The following is a 16,308-nucleotide window of genomic DNA, read 5'->3' as shown; positions in this document are numbered from 1 at the left end:
ATCTGAAGTCTCAAGGTGACGAGCGCAATTATTGTAGTGCCGCTCAGAATTTTTCGGGTTTTCAAGAATCCTGAGTGGCACTGCATTGTTATGGGTAAGGCGTATCTGAACGTTCTGCTCGTATCGTCCCTTATTTTCATAAAAAAACTGTTCTATTACTGTATTGTGCTACAACACTACAGAAGTCAAATCTTTTTCAAGACTAGTATAATAATACGATATACAACTTTTAACATTTGATAAATAATTAACTTGGTCACCATGACCTATCTTGCCGCTGAAGTGCACACACCCTCGACGTGCCGGCTATCCTAGAGTCGAATGGAATTTCACGTGACGATGGTAAGAGGCCTGATGGCATGACGTTGATTTCCTGCAGTCGTAGAAAGTTGCTGGTGTGGGATTCGATGTGTGGAGACGTCACCGCTCTCTTAAATTGAAAATAAAACTAGGGCGGCAGGTTCAGTGGCGAAAACTGCCGAAAATCTAAGGTGGAGGAAATATGCATCCGTCGGTGATGGATACATATTTGTTTCCTTTGAATTGGAGACAATGGGTCCCTGGGCTTCATGGGCACAAAAACGAAGTTTTGGATGCAAACATTGACGTACTATAAACAACTAGACTCCTAATCTCCTATTAAAACATCACCTTTTTAAGTTTGGATATGCTGTGATTTGCAAACCTTATTTGAAGTCGGTTAAAAACGACATCAAAAAAGGAGGAGGTTCTCAATTCGTCGGTATGTTTTTTTATGTGTGTTACCTCAAAACTTAGGACAAAACCCAGTCCTAAGTTTTGAGGTATTCTCATAATTCTTTGAATTGATTGGAGTCGGTGTAAGTCAAGGTTTGTAACTACATGAATAGTTAAAGGGGAGTTGTGCTTGAGTCGCACGCGTGACGTGAGGAGGCGAGAGGCAAGAGCGGGGACAGCGATTCCAAAAATAACAGTAAGCGTTGCTAGAATTAGATTAATTAATTAGATTGTATTAAAATACGCAATTATTTTCATACTTTTTTGTGCATACTATATCAATTGTTTTGGAATAGTGTTTTTTAAGTCGGTTGTTTATTTGTTAAAATTTATTTTCACTGAACTCTTTGTCATTGCATGGAGCTGTCTTCAAACAGTCTGGTGCTGGATGATTTATAGTGTCTGATGATGGACGGGATAGCTGGAAGGTAGCCATGGTGACTCATAAGTTAATCAAGATAAACGCATTGAGTTTGGGCTCATTTTACATCTTTTTAGCTAATTTTATTAGTTGTTTTTTAATGTACTCGCTGTTTAGATATAACCCCTATACCACGGTCCAATACCAAGAGTAGTAGGGGAATAGTTTCTAATCTATTGTGACGAACTCCCAAGGCACTGTACCCCAAGGTGTGGTATTGTTTAGCCATTTATTTACCCATGCTATAGTATCCAACCTTTTAAACAATACTTGAACTTTGCTACACTACATATTATTGTGTTTTATATGTTTTATCGTATCCTGTTGCAGAAGCATACACTTCTAAAAATCATACTACATTAAGTAGGTTATTTCTGGTATAAATCAATATTATTATAAAATAAGAAAATATGCGATAAGAAAATATTTTTTAACGACCACCTGTTTGCAAGGAATAAATTCCTACTGAGAGAAACCAAGCGTTTATTTAGCTAAAGAGAAAGGCTACGCCTATTGCTGGGTAAGAAATTGTACGATCATGGTGCGCCGGAGTGACCTCACTCAGTCACCTGTAATCCATATCACGTCGAATGAGCCGTAAAAATAAAATCGTATAAGTACTATGGCCGCCGCTTGTGTTGATCAACAATTAACAAATTATTGTTGGTTTTTATTATTTTATTTCAGTTATTATTACTTAAGGATTCCTTTTTCAAGTTACAAATCTGTACAAATTAATAATTATAATTAAATTAGTTTAAATAATACTTGTCAATGTGTGTTGTTGCTAGCAGTAGTGCTGTATTACATCTATGTTTTAAAAATATGCATGTCCATTGGAGCTACCAAAATATTCTTACTGCGTATTATTTTATTTTATCATTATGTTTACGATATTATATTCAAATATCATAATAAATCTATTAGTTACAACCAATGGTTACAATGGGTCTTAGTATATTTTATCAAAATGTTAGAGGAATGCGAACTAAAGAAAAAGTTTTTTACAAGAATGTGCTGAACTCTAATTATGACATTATACGAATATGTCTAAGTTTGTTTAAGTGAGACATGGCTGTGCCCGGGAATATATGACGCTGAATTATTTGATTCTCGGTACACAGTGTATCGAACTGACCGTGATTACATCAGAGTAGGTGGTCAAAGAGGAGGAGGAACCTTAATTGCAGTTCGTAGTGGGGTAAGCGTAAGTATGCAAGGCTTGCAGTCATTGCCGTACGTGTATGACGCTGATGTGACCTTTGGTAATTTTTTTCTTAAATAAAGTATCTACTATGACCACGTTACGAATATTTTGCTGCAATTTTCTACAAAATGATATCTAAAATACTAGCTGAACAGACTTTTTATCAATATATCTCTGACCTCAACATTAAATATCCTAATGATATTTTTTATTAGTGGGAGGCTTTAATATTAGACTAGCTAAATGGATCCCAGATCCCAATTCATCAGGTATCAAATTATGTCTATAAAATCTCTATGAAAACACGTTAACATCTCAGATATTTGAGAATTTATGTTTTAATAGCTGGTCTCAATATAATTATATTAACAATAAGAATAATCGACAATTGGACCTGGTTATATCTGACTCTGAATGTTCGTTACAACATGTTGACCCATTGTCACTACCTGAGGACGGTCATCATCCCTCTTTCTGTATAGATTTAAATATTAGTTATACGTCGAGTTTGCGCCCAGCGACTCGAGTGATACGACTTTTTCATGTAGCTGACTATGACAAAATAAACTCAGAACTGTCGGATATTGATTGGTCAACACATCTCGATTCAAATAATATTGATAATTTAGTAGAATCCTTTTATAAAAAAGTTATTAGTCTAATAGACAAGTAGGTATGTGCCTTATAAAGTGATTAAAACTAACCACAATTACCCAATTTGGTATAATAAGCAACTGATAAAATTAATAAATAGGAAACTGAAATATCATAAGAAGTGGAAAACATACGGTAGGCTAAATGATTATAGCGACTTCTCTTTTGCACGCCGAACAGTTAAAGAATACATGATTCAGTGTTATGATAAATATATAAGTCATACCGAAGAAAATATGCGTTCAAACACTAAGTATTTCTGGTCTTTCATAAAATCTAAACGGGATAGCAGTGGTATGCCTGATACTCTTTACTTTGGTGACATTAATGGATGCATGAATGTCACTACTGGATGTAATGATTGTGTTATAAATAGCAACTCCTCTTGCTTATATTTTTAACTTTTCATTAAGAACAGGTGCTATGCCCAGAATATGGAAAAATCTATCATTGTGCCCATTTTTAAACAAGGGGATAAGCATAACATTGCTAATTACCGCGGTATCTCCAAGTTGTCTATAGTGCCTAAGCTGTTTGAATAGATAGTATATGATTCATTATTACCAGCAATTAGACCGTTCATAATAATGAACCAGCACGGATTCATTAGTGGTAGGTCCACTGAATCAAATCTGTATGAGTTTCTAGAATTGACATTAGACGCAATGGAGAAGGGATATCAGGTGGACGCCGTGAATACCGATTTCTCAAAAGCATTTGACAAAATTTCACAAAATCTATTAATAAGTAAGCTTAATAACATTGGTATACATGGTGACCTCTTGAGATGGCTATCCTCATATCTACGCGATAGGTCCCAAGCCGTAGCAGTAAAGGGCTATACGTCTAGTTTTGTACCAGTTACATACATACATACATATATACCAGTTACATCTGGTGTGCCTCAGGGCTCTCTTCTTGGTCCACTTCTTTTCAACGTTTTTACCAATGATGTGACAGAATGTTTTCATCATTCCAAAATTTTATTGTACGCAGATGACACACAAATATTTTCCTTTGTTAATTCTGTTGAACATTGTCGGCGGTTTCAAGAGGAGTTAAACACATTTTATGAATATTGCTCTGCAAACAATCTAATGTTAAATATAGATAAATGTCATGCAATTACATATTCTCGAAAGAAACAACCGATCCGTTATTATTATAGGTTAAATAACAAAACAATTGATAGAGTGACCAAGGTCAAAGACCTAGGAGTACTACTTGACAGTGAACTAAACTTAGCCACTCATATTGAAAATATTACAGCTAAGGCTTACAAAATGCGGGTTATTGTTTTCCGACAATCTAGTGACTTTAAACATATAAATCTGAAAACAACTCCTTAGTTAGAAGCCAATTGGAGTATGCTTCTTCGGCATGGAACCCCTTATATTCTACCTATACTAATCAGATTGAAAAAATCCAACAAAAATTTTTAAGGAGACTAAGGTACAAATTTGGTGACTCAGTGCCGGAGTTACATACTTTAGAATTAAGGCGTGAACACAGAGATCAGACGTTCTTGTACAAAATAATTAACAACTTTGTTGACTCTCTACTTTTTTTTACTTAGTCGTATTTGCTTCAAATGTCCAATAATAAGTCATCGCTCCACCGATCAAATATTTTTAGTGCCATTCTTTTGGACTAATTATTGTAAGAATAGATTTCTTATCAGAGCTTGCAGAACACACAATGACTGTTATAACCACATAGACATATTTCGATGTAATAAGTACGATTTTGTATCTTTTGTTAAAAAAATTGGTACCTAAAGGCTAAATTTGTATCAGTGAATTCATTGGCTCTTTAAACTCTTGTAGTATTTTTTGGTAATTATTTTTAATAAGTCTTAAAACTTCACTATGTAATAAGAATCGTTAGGAACTATTTTGGCTAGTGTAATATTTATAGATTATCATACCTTTATGTAATATAAATAGCTTTATTGAATTAGGCGTTACTTTGCGGAAATCCATAATTATACAAATGATTTAAATTTAGTGTTAATTTCGCCAATATTTGTCTTTAAAACAATTTGACACGTGTTTCGCCTCTACACGAGGCATCCTCAGAACGTGTTTTCTCCCCAAAATCTGGCACGAGACTTTGTACATAAATAGATAAATAAAATATAATTAATTGTCTTGAAAAAAAATACACAAATCAAGGTGATATAGAAATACACTTAGACAAAGGGATCCATCATCATCAGCCGGAAGACGTCCACTGCTGAACAAAGGCCTGCGCTGCCTTCATCCAAAGTATTCCTGCGATCTTGACCAGATCGTCGGTCTAGCTTGGGAGGGCCTACCAACTACTGCGTCTTCCGGTACGTGGTCGCCATTCGAGGAGTTTACCGTCGAGCTATGTGCCCTGCCCACTGCCACTTCAGTTTTGCAATTATTTGGGCTATGTCGGTGACTGTGGTTCTATTTTCTCATTTCTGATCTCGCAGGGAAACTTCGAGTATAGCCCTCTCCATTTCCCTCTGAGCGACCATGAGCTTTCTCTTATGGCCCATAGTTAGCGACCGTAGGTCATCACTCGCAACACACACTGGTTGAAAATATTCGTCTTCAGATGTGTTTTTTTTTATAGATTTCCAAAGGCAAAGGGATTACGCTCAGCTTAAATGAAGCTTGAATAAATAATTGTTGAATATTTTCGTGCAGCGCTGGTGTTCAGTCATCTCCATCTCCTTGTTCAGTGGGATACATGGTAAAGAGAGGATAAACACAATATAACAAAAATATGAATATAAAAAAAAACTTCTTATATAAACTGAATAAAACCTTTTTGTTTTGAAGAAATGATCTTGATTATGAGTGAATTTTGTGTAGTGTGTAACCGCTATAATAGCAGTATACATAGTATCGAATAAGTATACTTACTTGACAAAAACCAACTTCACACACCACATCTGTTTTAACACACACAAAACAAGCAAATGTACACAAAAACAAAACACATATTTTGTCAACCATCTTGCGCAAATTGTTATGAACTGATTTTACCTGATACTATATCAATCATTATCTGTGATAATCAATTAATATGATATATATACTTATGAATAAACATGTATTATTAATTGATATATTTTTTTCTTGATATTCTACAAATAACCTACAACACACCTACATAATAGGTATAAATGATACATATTAATTAATGATTGTTTTGATACATTAGTCAATTATTCATAGAAAACTTGTGCAGCCTTATGAATGTATTGCCTGATGGGGCAAGAAAATTTATGCAAAAGTGTGTTAATATTGCTATTATTGTTAAAACTTCGGCTGTTTTGGGAAATAGATGAAAAAGCTTGACTCGTTGAGTTGGATTTGTAACCCATTTTAAGACAATCTTACAACTAGTATGTCAACGAAAGCAATTGAAGAGTTCTTCAATGATTTATCTCAATTCATTGATTTATCTGAAGATGATCTAAAGATATCACCTAAAGATAGTTTCAATTAACCAAATTCTGGTTCTGAGTTCCTGGGATCTATTCTGGTAGCCTGTTTCATTAAGGTATAAAAGTCATCTTCACCTTTTCTACCTTATGTGACCTATGTGAGGCCGGATTTTCAACTATTTTTAACATTAAAACTATGGGTATATTATATACCAAATAAATTGGGTAAAGTGTCTAACTCATTGCAATTAAATAATTATGAAGTTGAAACAGCTAATTGCAGCGATTAAATAATTTTGAAGTTGAAACTGCTCTTAAAACAGCTGTAATGAAGAAAAATTGGAAACTAAAATATCCATTATTTCAATGGGACAATTAAAGCAATAAGAAACGGATGATTGCAAGTTTCCCCATCGACGGTTCCGTACATAATATTTAGTATTAAGGCGCTATAGTCCTAAAAAGTAACATTTTTAAAAATCTACTTAAAATACTTATACAAATACTACGGTTCCAATTTTTTGACATGTTTATCTTCATTTCTTTATCTAAATTATCGCTGTTTCGAAAAGACGATTACGAAAAAAAATCTCGATAGATTTATTTTTTGAAAAATAGTCTTTTTTATTTCAATTGTTTGTATTATCATAAAACTATGATAGCTATAAACACAAAACTTATTTTATTCGATAGTTTATTAGTATTTATAAGTTTTCACTGTGGGATTTATCAATACGCTTAGTGAATTATTTTATATTAATTTTTTTCGTAATAAACCAAACGCGACGCCTTGGTTGCATGCTCGCTCAAGCCAGCAGTACGCCCGTGACCACTGTCAAGGAAGGTACTGTGTTCGTGTCTCTCGGGCTCACATTACGTAAGATTTCAGCAAACAAGTACAAAGCGGGAATCATAGTAAAAAAATAATGATGATGCGACAGCGTATTTGTTGAAATGTATAGGTAAATGTAAGTCGGAAAGTACCTTAAATAAAATTTACGTAATATTATTTTGAATATTATGCCACGCGGGATTTTTGTATGTATGTACTTTAGGGAAGTTAGATAAATCCAAGATGACCGCCGCACAAAATTATGATTTCAGCAATATGGATATCGTGTCCGAGGTTTTCGAGGGTGCAGATAACGATTTTGTGATCATTTTTGAAATCCAAGATGGCCGCTGCACAAAATGATGATTTCAGCAATATGGATATCGTGTCCGAGGTTCTCGAGGGTGCAGAAAACGATTTTGGGATCATTTTTGAAATCTAAGATGGCCGCCGCACAATATTATGATTTCAGCAATATGGATATCGTGTCCGAGGTTCTCGAGGGTGCAGATAGTGATTTTATGATCATTTTTGAAATCCAAGATGGCCGCCGCACAAAATTATGATTTCAGCAATATGGATATCGTGTCCGAGGTTCTCGAGGGTGCAGATAGTGATTTTATGATCATTTTTGAAATCCAAGATGGCCGCCGCACAAAATTATGATTTCAGCAATATGGATATCGTGTCCGAGGTTCTCGAGGGTGTAGAGAACGATCGTGTGATCATATTTGAAATCCAAGATGGCCGCCGCACAAAATTATGATTTCAGCAATATGGATATCGTGTCCGAGGTTCTCGAGGGTGCAGAGAACGATTGTGTGATCATACTTGAAATCCAAGATGGCCGCCGCACAAAATTATGTTTTCATTAATATGGATATCGTGTCCGAGGTTCTCGAGGGTGCAGAGAACGATTCTGTGATCATTTTTGAATTCAATGATGGCCGCCGCTCATAATTATGATTTCAGCAATATGGATATCGTGTCCGAGGTTCTCGAGGGTGTAGAGAACGATCGTGTGATCATATTTGAAATCCAAGATGGCCGCCGCACAAAATTATGATTTCAGCAATATGGATATCGTGTCCGAGGTTCTCGAGGGTGCAGATAACGATTTTGTGATCATTTTTGAAATACAAGATGGCCGCCGCACAAAATTATGATTTCAGCAATATGGATATCATGTCCGAGGTTCTCGGGGTGCAGAGAACGATTCTTTGATCATTTTTGAATTCAAAGATGGCCGCCGCTCATAATTATGATTTCAGCAATATGGATATTGTGTCCGAGGTTCTCGAGGGTGCAGAGAACGATTTTGTGATCATTTTTGAAATCCAAGATGGCCGCTGCACAAAATTATGATTTCAGCAATATGGATATCGTGTCCGAGGTTCTCGAGGGTGCAGAGAACGATTCTGTGATCATTTTTGAATTCAAAGATGGCCGCCGCTCATAATTATGATTTCAGCAATATGGATATCGTGTCCGAGGTTCTCGAGGGTGCAGAGAAGGATTTTGTGATCATTTTTGAAATTCAAGATCACAGAATCGTTCTCTGCACCCTCGAGAACCTCGAACACGATATCCATATTGCTGAAATCATATTTAAGTGCGGCGGCCATCATGGATTTCAAAAATGATCACACAAACGTTCTCTGCACCCTCGAGTACCTCAGACACGATATCCATATTGCTGAAACCGTAATTTTGTGCGGCGGCCATCTTGGATTTCAAAAATGATTCCAAATTCGTTCTCTGCATCCTCGAGAACCTCGGATACGATACCCATATTGTTGAAATCATAATTTTGCGCGGCGGCCATCTTGGATTTCAAAAATGATCCCAAATTAGTTCTCTGCACCTTCGAGAATCTCGGATACGATATCCATAATGTTCAAATCATAATTTTGCGCGTAATATAACATTTCTCTCATACGTCGATAAAAAAGATTTACTTCAAAAATGCATAAAAAATATTATCACAGTAATTCCGTACTCTAGCACAACTGTAAGTTTTAAAAAATACTACGCGGTCCTTCTGGGTCGGCGGTCGTTGACCCGCATCGCTCGGTTCGTTCTCAGCCATGCTCGACGCCCGTGTCCATGCGTACCTATCGAAACTAACGTTCGCGCAATTTTTACCTTAAGTGTTGGGAAAACCTCGCCTTAAGTACTTATATATACTTATAAAAAGGGAAAAGGTTTCTTTTATGGAGCTGCCACGTTTTTGCAGCAATGTTTGCACACGCGGAGGTCGATAGGTTTAGGCCATGCACAACAAACCGCTGGCACTTGACACTTTGTCGACTTTTCTGATTTTTTTTTATTTGTTGATACCCCACATGCCATGGTTTACTTAATTCCAAAATTTGGACCTCCTTTCCTTGCTTATAGACTTAGTTAAGAAAGTTTTTGAAGTCAATTCTTGTTTAGCGGCGTTGTGAACACTAAAATGTACTTGTTTCTGGGGGCACGGCATTGCCCCCACCAAGTCGAGCAATAGCATGTGGCACGACTGTAACCTCGAAGCAGCCATTTTCGACCCCCTATGACTTCGTTATGGATAAAACTAGAAGCCCAAACGTTCAATAACCAAGCAGGCAGACACGATGTATTCCGAATTTCATTCAATTTGGATCAGCAGTAGAACCATCCTCGGTAGACCAAGATCGCTCCTAATGTGTCAACGAGCCATCTGTCCCACTCCCACCTCACGTATAACCGATTATGAGTCTAAATGTGAAAAAAGAGGGGTTACTACCGATAAACGATAACCGTTTTTATATTATACCTATGTAAGCTAATATCAAATATTGTTCAATGATATATTATGAAATCTAAATTTTTACGGCCTTACAAAAAAATCGGTGTAAAGTTATACATGAGAATAATCAAGAATATGCAAAATGTTGACTATATCGCTAACCATAATGTCAATGTAATGATAATTTTGAAGTTTTCCGAATGTCAGGCAATTTTGCAAATAAACGCGGGAAACGTTATAATTACATCCGAATAAACCAATCTTAGGCAAAATGTCTTTTGGTAAACATTTTGCATATTCTTGGTTTATTCTGAGGTATAATTTTACACCGAGTTGAATTGTAATGCCGTTATTCTTTTTATCAATCTATATTGTAAATAGTGTAAGAGAATTCCACCGCTCTTAAACGCCAAATACAAATTAAATATTGCTTAAATTTTCGGAATTTAACCAAAGGGCTTGGGTAATTCTAGTTATACCCGGGTAATACTATTTTATATTACATTAATTAGTAAGGATGTGATTCTAGAGATATTAATTCGTAATTCGTAAAATGAATATTCCATTCAAAATGTCGGCGAATAACCTTGTTTGACCAGTGATAAATTTAACAAGCCTTGATTTAAATATGACTTCGAGATACCATTTTATCAAGACACCTGTTAAATAAACCAACTATTTACACATATGCTTATCAGAGCAAATATATGCGACATATTTTGCAGCAGATAATATGACGCAATATAGCGTTAAATATATTTCTAGAAGTTAAATGGAGTGTAATGAATAAGTTTCACAATGTTGATAAGACATATGATAAAACTAGATCGAATCAAAGTCGATTTATTCATTCAGGTTAAGCAATGACAAATAAGAATGTGATAATTTATATACACCTTACCTTTTACCACCACCTCGAAAGTTGGCTTTAATGAGAAGAAGTCGAAACACACTCATAATTGGTATATTATATAAATGTATAATAATTATATATAATAGAATCTGTACAAATAAAGTTTCATTCAAAGTTAACTTTTTTTGCAAATAAATATAGCGGTAATGATAGCTATGAGAATAGATTAAATATATTTCAAATGAGGTCTTTGCGAATACGTAGAAATGCTTCACAATTGCTGTGTTTTCATAAACTTTTAAGCTATGATATGGACTGTCCTTCGCTTTTATCACAAATTGATTTGCATGTCTTCAATTGTCGGCTTAGTACTTTTACCCCAATGCACATTAAATTCCACCACAGTAATTATGGTTTAAGCTTTCTCCTACACCTAATGTTACAAATATTATATAATAGTATTTTCAATATAGATGAAAACATCTTCTTTACAAATTTTCTTAATTAAAAAAAAAAAACAAATTTATATTGCTCTCCAAAATGATACATTTTAGAATTTAAAATATCACATGTATTTAGAATAGTAAAGTTAATTAGTTAAGTAATATTTGATTAATTCTCAGTGCATGAGTTCAAAAATTGTATTTAGTTGGTAAGCCTTTATGAATTAATAAATAAATAAATAGCCTATTTTATTACTTGTCTTAAATAGTAAAGAAATATGGCGTACAGAGAACCAGATTAAAAGATTAAATTCACAGAGATGGAGTTCATCGAACGAATGAACGACTGAACTTAATGGTTTTTATGCAGTAAACGAAAAGTATGGGGAGGAGGGTAGGAACACTTTGACAAGTTATTTCGATAATTTTATTATTCGGATTCCGATGATAAAAACAATCTTATAATATTATTACACCTTTAATATATTAATTCCTCTAGACGGCTCACTAGGAAACCCTGCGCAGTAATTTAATTTATATTACATATGTACAGCATAATTCGCCAATAAACCGGCATACAAAGGAGGAAGGCGAGAACGCATGTATTTTGGGACCCACTAAAATAAATGGCGTACATCATGGAATCTTATTAAGAATTGTAGAACGTAACAAAAAAAGCAAATCGTAAGTAAGCCTAAAAAAGTGGGAGAAAAAAGATATACCTAAAAGTAAAATATAACCTAAAATTATTAATCGATATCTATTGTTCAACCCAATGTTCAACCACTAATTTGTATCTTATGTCTATGCCTAATTACTGACTGCTTAAAGATAATATAATATTTATGTGGAAGGTTGACCAGCAGCTAATAATTGAGGATTCACAATTCATTCTTTTTTCAAGCAGGTATCGAATCTTTTACTTACCTACTGATTTTAGTATCAAAAACAATAACAATCTTTTTGAATCTTATTGTAATTCACAATAATTGTGAATAACTACTAAATTATTGATTTGAGTAGGTATAGATAGTTTGATGGTGTCGGAACATCCATATAAAAAATGACTTGTCATGTCAAAAAATGTAGATGTCAGTAATCAATTGCGCAAAACGTTCCGTTAGTGAAAGATGACCTATTTTTTAATAAATTATAATAATTTATATCTTTTGACTCCCATATCTTAGCGCCTCAATAATTTTGTATAAACATCTTATAACCTTATGTTTATAATTAATATAAACTAGTAATTGTACGATACTTCCTTAATTTTTAAATTATGTGGGTCCATTCTCACCATCCTCCATTTCAGTTATTATATTTATACGTCATTAATACATATTTAAAGCTATAATTCAATAGGATCATTAAAATAGCATTACTTTGTAGGTACCACTCTCAATTAACTACTTTTTTAAATTAGTTTTTTTGGCTTAATAATTATTTTAAAATATAGAAGCATTTATGTACTAGCCATAATTTAATTTATTATTAAAATAAATATTTTTTTATGTATTATAGTTTTAGGCACTCTAATATTGAAGTGAAAACTTCTTTAGCGGAGTTGAGCACTTTTCTAGGGATGGGTAATAAATGTTATGCTCGCGTCAGGACACGTGGTCTGATCGAAAATTTGCAAGACAAACGTTGAAATTATGGATGAAAGATTTACACTTCTTATTAATTATGGTTCGGCTATATCAACTTAATGATCATACGGAAAAACCGTGAGGTCGAGGGATCGAATCTCAGCCGTGAAATATTTTTGTAGTGAAAACTTCTTTAGCGGCGTGGAGCACTTTTCTTGGGATGGGTATTAAATGTTAAACTCGCGTCAAATTATGGATGAAAGTTGATTTTTCTGGAGGATAAACTTTTTTATGTAATATAAATTGTTATTTATGCACAACGTAAATGTTCAAGTTTTCACTTCTGCCGGCACTCCCGAAGTGCAACCCGTTATATTTTTTTGGAAAGTGGTTTAAGACGTTAATACACACAGCATTTGCGTTATTTTGATGAGGCGCTGTTCTACAGTGTCATTCATCAAAAGGCGAGTTGGATTTCTTCATCCTAATATGGAATAGTCCTTTGCTGGTTTAAATAGTTCACCATGTTTTAATGAACATACTAATTTCTAATATGAGTCTAGTCTAGTAAGCGCTTACACGAATCTAGAGGACTAGAAGCGAGAACATTGGAAATATTAGTGGAATTACCCAAAAGTATTAACCCATAGATTTAATAAAAGATGCCAGCATATCTACCTGCTATAATATTGTTTCGGAATTAAGAGTCACCTAATTTTCTTCCTCCTATCTCAATCAAACAACACTATCTATCTTATCAGATAACTATAGCTCTGTTTACTGACGCTGTTTGTTCTATTTTGTAACGCTTATATGGGGGTATTATGGAAGATTTGAGGAGAACATGTCGAGATTGTGTGATGGATTCGGTTACTAAGTATAAAAATAAGTTATGCTCAGTAAACGAGGATTTCTAAATATACAATTTTACCAGTGGCTCCTTTGCACAGGATGTCGGATAGATTATGGGTACCACAACGGCACCTATTTCTGCCGTGAAGCAGTAATGTGTAAGCATAACTGTGTTTCGGTGCCGCTCAGAATTTTTGGGTTGTTTCAAGAATCCTGAGCGGCACTGCATTGTAATGGGTAGGGCGTATCAATTACCATCAGCTGAACGTCCTGCTCTGCTCGTCTCGTCCCTTATTTTCATAAAAAAAGTTATAAACTTCGAACTTATATAGCTCTAAAATATACATCATCATCATCAGCCGGAAGACGTCCACTACTGTACAAAGGCCTCCCCCAAAGATTTCCACGACGATTCGTCGTGTGCTGCCCTCATCCAACGTATTACGTATCTTGTGGTGGGTCTGCCAATACTGCGTCGCCCTTCGAGGACTTTACTGCCCCAACGGCCACCTGTCCGAGAGTATCCAAAGAGCATTCTCACGACACCTTGCATACATTAGTACTGGATTCTCTCATAGACATCCGTACCATCAGCGCCTCAGGAAATTTAATATGATTTCATTGCTCGATCGGAGATCTCTTGCCGGAGTAATATTTTTGTACAAACTCTTAAACGGTCAAATACAATGTAGTAACCTCTTGCAGAATATCAACCTTGCTGTCCCATATTTATTCCGAAGGTTCAAAATCAAGAGAATCTTCCAAGTTCCTTCTGTAAAAACCAACCTGGGAGTTCAGGCGCCAGAGTACAATAAGTTAAACGATACCAATTCAGAACTTGATATATTTGGTGGTGGGCTGGTCAAGTTTAAAGAAAGTGTTGTTAAACACTTAGCTGGTACTCAATCTGCATTTGTCAAATAAGTAGTTTTTCTTTTTATTCGTCTTTATTATTTTCATTATTTCAATAAGTTAAAGTTATAATTTGTACTTTAATTTTTTTGTTTTTATTATAACTTAGATAGTATTAGTTTTATTTTTCAGAAGTAATTAGGGAATATTTTTTGTAATTTTAATGTTCACCATAATTGTCGTATACTTTAGAACTACTAATTGTAACATTAGATTAAGAAAATTGTATTGTATATGATGTGGTGTGCTTTAATAAATAAATAAATAAATATAAACTATGTGCCCTGCCCACTGCCACATCAGTTTCGCAATTATTTGGCCTCTGTACGTTATGTTTCTTTCATTTAAAAGGTTCAACCTAAGTTATAAAACTCATATGATACAGGGCTATTGGTATATCGGCGTATACCTGCTAGGATGTAATAGGGGTCACTATTTGCGACAATTTTAACTTCCATACGAAAGTGAACCATTTTTGTGCATCATAAAAAAATGAAGCATTTTTGAGTTATCAGGATTTTTACCCCTTTTAAAAAAGAAAATGGGGGATAAAAATATTGCAAATAGTCACTCTAATCAACTCCTAACGAGAATACTTCGAATTACCGATACCCCTGTATACACTAAACAGGGTTTTTTTGGAAACCATTGGAAACCAAAACCATTAGTTTTTGGCCATTCTTTCGATTGGCATCATAAGAGTAGGGGTGTTTTTTTTTTTACATTTCAGGCGGTTCGATTCCCAGACGAGACAAGTAATTATTAGAAAATCTTTGAATTCAAATTCAAATTCAAATATTTTTATTCAAAATAAGATTTAAAATCACTTATTGAACTTCAAAAACTACCACCCATTCAAAAGAGACTGCCTCAACCCTGAGAATAATGGGCGCAAGAAACTCAGCGGGCTTTTTTTTTAAATATAAAATATGGATAACAATGTAATATCGTACAATAAACATTTATAATTAAAGAGCCTGAGGGTGTTCGCTTTATTATTTTTTTCGCTTTTCCCAGTTCGTGGTGTCATTAAGAAAATCGTTTATGCTATAATAACCTTTCCCACACAAACGTTTTTTAACAATTCTTTTAAATTTCGTAACACATTTGTTTTGTACATTTTTTGGGATCATATTGTAGAAGCACATACATCGCCCAACAAAAGACATACTAACTCGACCCAAACGAGTAGTGGGATAGCAAGTTTATGTTTGTTCCTCGTGTTAACATTATGAATGTCACAGTTTCCAGAAAATTCCTCAATCTGCTTATGAACATACAGAACATTATCGAAAATGTATTGAGAAGCAACAGTCAAAATATTTATTTCTTTAAATTTTTCTCTTAATGATTCTTTAGGACCTAGGTTATAAATCGCGCGAATAGCCCTCTTCTGCAACACTAAGATAGTTTTATTTATCGGCCGCACTGCCCCATAACAATATACCATAGGACATAATACTAGGAAAATAACTAAAGTATACTAATCTCGCCGTATCTATGTCAGTTAACCGTCTAATTTTCTTAACCGCATATGCTGCAGAACTAAGCCTATTCGCCAATCCTTCAATATGGCACTCCCCACTGCAATTTGGAAT

The 16,308-nt window shown here is 34.6% G+C and overlaps 1 protein-coding gene across 4 annotated transcripts in view; it reads right to left on the bottom strand.

Annotated features, from left to right (window-relative positions):
• The window catches only part of LOC126971410 (uncharacterized), a 71,774-nt gene that overhangs the window by 15,873 nt on the left and 39,593 nt on the right, over positions 1-16,308 (bottom strand). The window contains exon 1 of one of the 4 annotated variants that reach the window (XM_050817727.1): positions 13,625-13,710. The exons of 2 other annotated variants lie outside the window; for them this stretch is intronic. Coding sequence is in view for 1 of the 2 variants with exons in the window: in XM_050817724.1 (XP_050673681.1) it covers positions 5,936-6,028 (93 nt within the window). In the remaining variant the exon portion in view is untranslated. Of the gene's footprint in view, positions 1-5,935; positions 6,049-13,624; positions 13,711-16,308 lie in introns of those variants that run through there. One more of the 4 variants, XM_050817724.1, reaches the window with a different exon arrangement.

The sequence above is a fragment of the Leptidea sinapis genome, chromosome 23, assembly GCF_905404315.1.
Source record: "Leptidea sinapis chromosome 23, ilLepSina1.1, whole genome shotgun sequence".
Classification (NCBI taxonomy): Eukaryota; Metazoa; Arthropoda; class Insecta; order Lepidoptera; family Pieridae; genus Leptidea; species Leptidea sinapis.
This window is presented reverse-complemented; position numbering and strand designations above follow the sequence as displayed.